The sequence below is a fragment of the Gavia stellata genome, chromosome 10, assembly GCF_030936135.1.
Source record: "Gavia stellata isolate bGavSte3 chromosome 10, bGavSte3.hap2, whole genome shotgun sequence".
NCBI classification, from domain to species: domain Eukaryota; kingdom Metazoa; phylum Chordata; class Aves; order Gaviiformes; family Gaviidae; genus Gavia; species Gavia stellata.
The window spans coordinates 4,687,478-4,693,977 of record NC_082603.1 but is presented as its reverse complement, the minus strand read 5'-3'; the positions used below and the strand labels follow the sequence as shown (position 1 = coordinate 4,693,977).

Sequence of the window (6,500 nt, the reverse complement as noted above, 5' to 3'; positions counted from 1 at the left end):
GATTTAAGATAAACGAAATGAGAAATTCGGACACTTGTCAAACCGTCAGTGTCGCTCATCGGCACGGTGCTCTCAAACGTAACAATCAGATGTTCACCAGGTATTCTTAGAACTGTCACTTCAGATTTATTATGCAGTTCATTTTGAGTGTGAAGCGGTACTGGTAAGTGAATGACTAATGCTAGGTTTAGACAGTCAAGAGAATGGAAACATTTATGCAAATATTAGCAAGAAAGTGACCAGGGAAAAAGAGCTTTGTTAATATTTGCAAAAGAAATTCCTTCTGCTCCCCCACCCCCTTTTTTCTCACTGTATTAATATTTCCGGATAATCACTGCTCCTGCAGGTGCATTTTAAAATATTAACATTTTTTAACTCCTTACTCTTAGAAGAGAGAATTTCGTTGCAGGATAGTTGTGTCAGGATACTGATTATATTTTGATCTCTACTTCAAACAGCTGACTGCCTTTCAGAATCATTCCTTTGGCACAGGTAACATTAAATTTGTACTACCCTGTTTAAAATAATTCACAATTATGCTTGACAACAAAGCACAAGATGGGTATCATTAAATTTTATTGTACAAAACTGACAAGATACGGCATTCCTTAGAATTAAAAAAAAAAAAAATCAAAACAGAACTAACGTCCCTGGAACAATTTTGTAAATGGAACAATTAATACACAACCTTTAGTCCAGCAATTATATTTACCTGCAAGACCATCTTTAGACATGACAGGTATAATTAAAAAAATATTCCATCAGTTTGAGCAATAGTTTAAATTTCCATGAAATAAGTATTTCTATAAACACTTTATGTTCAGTCAAAACAAATGCTTTTGAATTTTCTTACCTTAAGAGATATAAAACAACCAGACAGGTCTGGGAATCATCAGAGAAGTCTACCCCACGGAAAAGTCTAGGTTTTGTATTCCCCTTGAAAATGCTTGTTTTTATAAAAATAAGTAATACCAACGTAGCATCTCCTAACCAAATACTTCTAGCAAACAGATCTTGCTTCTGTGTTGTTTTATTCATCAGTGCAGCACAAGCCTTTTGGGGTTTTTATCTGATACCTCATTTCTGTGTCAAATTCAGAATTTGAATACAGACCTAGGGAAAGGTTTTCATTAATTTTATTCATAAAACCTACCCTTTATTGCACAGGATTTACAAAAGGTCACAACTATGCAAGGTCTTCACTCTGCTTCTCAGCAAAAACATCAAATAAATGTTGAACAGTTTTCCCTTTATCCCAGTGGAAGGAATGATTTCTTGGAATTCTTAGTATAAACATGAAATAAGAAAGGGAACTAGATAATGTTATGTTAAATTCCAGTTCAGCTGTAAATAGCCTTTAAACCAGAGTGCTACAGAGAACTGCACTACTTGTATTTCTGAAGAAAAAACAATCAGAACTAAGAAATGATCAGGGAAGCTCATAAACGATTGTGCCAAGAAAGCACAAGACTATCTTTGCTATGGCCTAAGCTTTACAAAAAGTGCTTCTCTGCAGGACACGGTCACTGCGGTAAACTTCTGAGATGGTCCCAGGGCGTAAGTTATCCTAGACACCCGCACACACGCTAGTACTTACTACACTGTGCTTTCTAGGAAGAGATTATGCTTCAGTACTTTACATTTTCCAGTCTCTCTCTTCCTCCAGAAGAAGAAAAAACCTTCTATGTAAGATAAAAATAATTCTGAATAATTAGTCATGTATTAAAGACCTAGTTTTGAAGTATTTATTTAACATCTAGTCATATAAAATAAAGTGTAAAAGTATGAAGGTATCAGAACGTGGCTTTCAGCAAGGCAGTTTGGGAAGTCAGAATTCAACATAAAACAGGAATTACTTTTTTTCCCCTTCGAAAAGGGTCACATCAGAATGAATGAAAAACACCAAAGAATTTCACTTCAAGCCTGCACTCCTGCCTTTTGTCCTTTCCCCAAGAGGAGAGACCACTGGAAGAATCCTCCAGGGTTTCGGTTGTGGTGTTCTTTGTGCTCTGGTATCGGCTCTGGCTGGAACTATGTACTGCCCTCTTTGGGTGGCAGGGCCGGCTGAGGCTGCTGCGGTGGCTGCGTGCCTGTGGCCGTTTTGATAGAGTTCAGGGTTTTGCTAAACCAAGAGTTTTTGGCAGCTTGGATTTCATTCATTAGGGCTCCTCGCTGGTGCTCCAGCTCCTAAGAAAGCAGAATAGTCAGAATTGATCAAAACCCAATTAATTAACAAAAAAGCATCCTCAAACTCAGTCCCTGCAATCCAGCACTTCCCTTGCAACCTCCCAGGCACTGGGGAGAGAAGACAGATTGAAACTGTGGAGACAGCAGAAGACATTTAAATGTACAAATGAAAACCTCTTTTCTTTCTTTCTTTTCTTTCTTTTTTTAAGACAGAAAATGGTTCTGGAAGCTCACAGGTATCAGTGGTACAGGTACATGCTCCTATTTGGAACAACGTTTTGCATGACTCAGACTTACTTTGGACTGAGCACAACGAGGTTAAGGAGACCACCCTGTTGCACTTGGATTCCACGTACCTGAATTTTGCACTTGGCCTCCACAAGCTGCAGTTTGGTCTGTGCAAGTTCCAGCTCCATCTCTCTCAGCTGCTTCTTCAGTGCATCCTTCTCATCATCTGTCTCTATGCCTTTATTCTCCGTGCTTACAGCAGGCAGCTTCAGTGCCCCCTCCTTACTGAAAATCTCACTGCAGTGTTTGCAGGCCATCACTTTACCCTGAAATACCCAGAAAGCTCATTTTTAATCCACGTTATAGAGTTGTTGTGCTTCCTAGAAGAGCCATTTTTATGTTAGACTGCCTTTCTGTCAGTAATACTGGGAACCGGTACTGCAGTTTTCACATTTGACATGAAAAGAATTTGAGAAGTTCATGAACAATTTCCAGGGTATATTAACCAGTATAAAAACTCCTAAAATCTACTTACCGTGCTCTGTCTCAGCACAGAGACTTTGCTCCTAGATTAGAATTACTCAAGCCTTCTTGCTACCAAAGCTTTGTAACATTTTGCAGCATTTATGCCAGCATAATTCAGAAGAGTAAATTACACTCAAGGGCCTTTTTGTCTTCCATAAAAGCACTTGACCAAATTAATACAGATTTTGATTATTTAAACAATGCCAGGTAGCTTTTCTGTATTTCCAGACGCAAGTGAGCAGCCTGTGCTCACTGCAAGGGCCAATACTGTCCTGCTGGTGCTTGCTTAGCATCGTAAGGCATGGCCCTTTTTGCCAGCGACGCCTGACACACAGCAGTAAGGTTCTCCTGCTATCTGGAGAGGTGAACCAGTTACTCGTGGCTGAAGATGTAGCACAGATGGCCTAGCTGGCACCAACTAAAATGGGATATTGAGCTATTTCAGCAGATAATAGGAACATCAATCCCAGAATTATTTTATCAATAACATAAAAAGTCACTAAAAAACAGCAAACCAGGCTCAGCTTGAGTACTAAAGAAACCACTAGAAGCTATAGCCGAGGGAAAGCCTGCCTACTCAGTAGTGACAAAGCAGAGCGATGGAATTATTACCTGATCAGCAAACGTTTACCTCTAGTGCAGATGTTCCTGGTAAGGGGGTTTAGAGAAGGGAGAGGAACTGCTATGGAAATTCTGGGGGTGGCCCGAGCTGTGCCAATTACTTAAACCAACTCTGCTTAAATTACAGAAACCCAGATATAAACAGTGCCCAATTTGGCCAATTCCAACCCCTCCAGTGTGCACGCTGGAGAAGCAACACGCTTTCTCTTCTAGAGAGTCTTTTTTCTTTTTTTTCCATTTAATTAAAACATCCAAGTAAACACTGTCTCTACATTTTTTGCCAAAAGTATACATTTCAGCAGGAAAAAGAAAAGCCAAGTACTACATGCACTTCAGTTTGAGAGTTCCGCCCTGTCTGATGTAAGATAAAGAACTGTGAAAGGAAATAAAACCCTTTCATTGTTTACATCTGATGGAAAATGCATGTGGGGCTATCAGTGCAGCTGGGTGGACACTGCTGTTGTTACCTGAAACTTCAATTCACACTTTGTTCCGTATCCCTGGCATTTAGCAATACCTGCGTTAGAAACATCCCGTATGCAGAGGCATCATTCTCACCTTCACAACTTCCAGTTCATCTTTACTGGCTGCTTGTTGTTTTTCCAGCCTGGTACTCAGCTGGGAACAAATCTGGAGCAGAGAAAGCAGTCTCTTAGCTGAAGTCTACTATACTAAAATATAACCCGTGCTTTTTAACAATGATTTTTATTAGAGCCAACATTTCTTAAATTCTTCCTCACTCAGGTATAATGCATTCCCCCTTAACAAATCCACTGCTGCTGATAATGAGACTGAAAAAAAAAAGGCAGTATTGAATACAGAACCTGAACATTTTATGGGTGAATTGGTTTATAATGTTTATACAGCATAATGTCACAGAGTAAAGAAGCATTCACCCTACAGTACTAAAATTAGCTGAAAGACGGGTTATTCCTGATTCCCTAAATTAGGAGACTATTAGGAAAACCACAAAAAGATTTATGACAAATTACAAGGCTTGCTCTCTGAAAGCCTGAAAGGTAGTGTATCTTATTCAAAGGATGAGATCTGCAACTCTGAAAATTCATCTCTCAGAACAGGTTGAAAGAAGAAATACGAGAAGGCGCCTCTAGAACAGTACCTGTTTATACTCTGCAATAATGGCTGTGGTTTTCTTGATCTCGGATTCTGCCTTCTCTAGCTGCTTCCTGAAGACTTCCTTCAGCTAGGAATTGAAGAAGTTACACAGTACACTGAAAGAAGTTCTCAAAATGCATCATTAGATTGTTCTCTCGAAGTCTTGCTGTGTTTACAACAGCTCTACAGCTGCTTCTTACCAAATTCCACTTCTTCAGACAAGTGTCTGATTTACCCAGTATACAAATACTTATGATATTCAGTTACAACCAGAAAGTCTATACTGTGATAAGGTGTATCCCTGCTTAGAGAGCTCTCCTGTAGGGTAATCATCTGTCTCTGCGTTAAATGGTGGCACAGTGTGGTCCGCAGAACACAAAGTGAAAGCATTACTATTACGTGGGTTATACTGATTTTGGTTTTGTTTTTCTGCACACTGTCATGGCGGGTTTGGGCAGACAGATTATTTGTTTGTTTGGAGATGGAACAGGAAGAAGAATCTCTCAGCATTATCACACTCATCTCCCTAACAGGAGAAAAAAGTCTGTTTTGGTCTGCGGCGCTGCATTAAAATACAGCTAACTCATTCCTCCGCCGTTCAGAACCACTAAATTTTGAAAACCTTTTCAGTAGGAAAACTGCCTTGTTTATAGCAAACAGAGAACTTGGCAACCTCCATTTTAGAGAGACACAGAGAATTACTGTTTGATTGTTGTAGTCACTGTTGTCATGGCAAAAATAAAAATCAAGGTATCACTTTTGAAACATAGTTCCGTGTGTGTCAGTTATTCAGCACGTTAGATACGTAGGATTAAAAAACTAAGACTGAACATTTTGCAAACAAATACGAGGCCAGGTCTAGTCAGCAAAATTCTCCCAACCCTCAACTCTGTTCTGCTGTTGGTTCTAGCTTCAGGCAGGAACGTTCACAGCTTTGCTTCAGTGAACCAGCAGCTGAATCCAGAATGGCCTCTTGTAACAACTCCTCCAGCTCCTTGTTTGGATAATTTGAAGAGGTCTGATCATGTCTCCATAGTTGCGATTGCTCACCCGCCACCAGTGAAAATGATTATTACAATACTGGGAAGAGGATAAGGTATGGAAAACGGAACATTCAGAGCTCAAGTAAAGGATAACACTGAAAACCATACTTTTTTAAAAAAGCATTTACCCCAGCCCTGTAAATTTTTTATTGCGACTGCATTTTGAAGAGAAAATCCTTTCTGCAACTGCAACACATTCATGTTTTTCTGCATATCCTTTTGCTTGCATTTCCTTGCTAAATGGGAAAAGCTGGAGAATGCCTTACCTGAGCAGTTTCCTCTTCCTGCTTCCGTTTCTCTTCCTCAGTCTCCACTAGCTTCTGTTTGGTCAGGAGAAGTTCCTTGTTCAAAACATCCGCTTTGTCTTCAGCCTACAGTTAGAAACGCTGGTGTAAATCAGATGTTATCTGTGCCCATACAAATGTATTGGTATATACATCTCAGAAATACTGCAGATTTGGGTTCTAGCATTGCCTTCTCCTGCCCTCTGACGGCTCACCTAACCTATTTTTCAGATCAAATTCCCTTTTCAAGTAGCTATTTTCTACGTTATTTCACTGTGTTTCAACAACTGTGCAGAAGGACCCTTTTGCCAAATGTTTACCTATGCCCAGATGACAAGTAAGCATAGATACTACGTCCTAATACAAACCTAATACGAACAATGATGTCTATAATATTTTTGTTGAGAACAATATTAATCTAAGCGAGGGCAGTGTGATTTAGCTCCTCTGTAACTTCAGGTAACTCATTCCATTTTTGTATCTGTAAGCGGGGAAA

General features: G+C 39.6%; 1 protein-coding gene across 6 annotated transcripts in view; it reads right to left on the bottom strand.

Annotated features, from left to right (window-relative positions):
• Window positions 1-259: 259 nt before the first annotated feature.
• RABGAP1L (RAB GTPase activating protein 1 like) overlaps window positions 260-6,500 on the bottom strand; it is a 261,343-nt gene continuing 255,102 nt past the window's right edge. For 4 of the 6 annotated variants that reach the window (XM_059822057.1, XM_059822060.1, XM_059822061.1 and 1 more), the window contains 5 exons: window positions 5,987-6,091; window positions 4,682-4,765; window positions 4,120-4,191; window positions 2,544-2,741; window positions 260-2,187 (listed from right to left, as the gene is read on the bottom strand). In XM_059822057.1, the coding sequence (XP_059678040.1) occupies window positions 2,032-2,187; window positions 2,544-2,741; window positions 4,120-4,191; window positions 4,682-4,765; window positions 5,987-6,091 (615 nt within the window). In that variant the 3' untranslated portion in view covers window positions 260-2,031. The remainder of the gene's footprint in view (window positions 2,188-2,543; window positions 2,742-4,119; window positions 4,192-4,681; window positions 4,766-5,986; window positions 6,092-6,500) is intronic. The other 2 variants (XM_059822062.1, XM_059822064.1) reach the window with 1 other exon arrangement.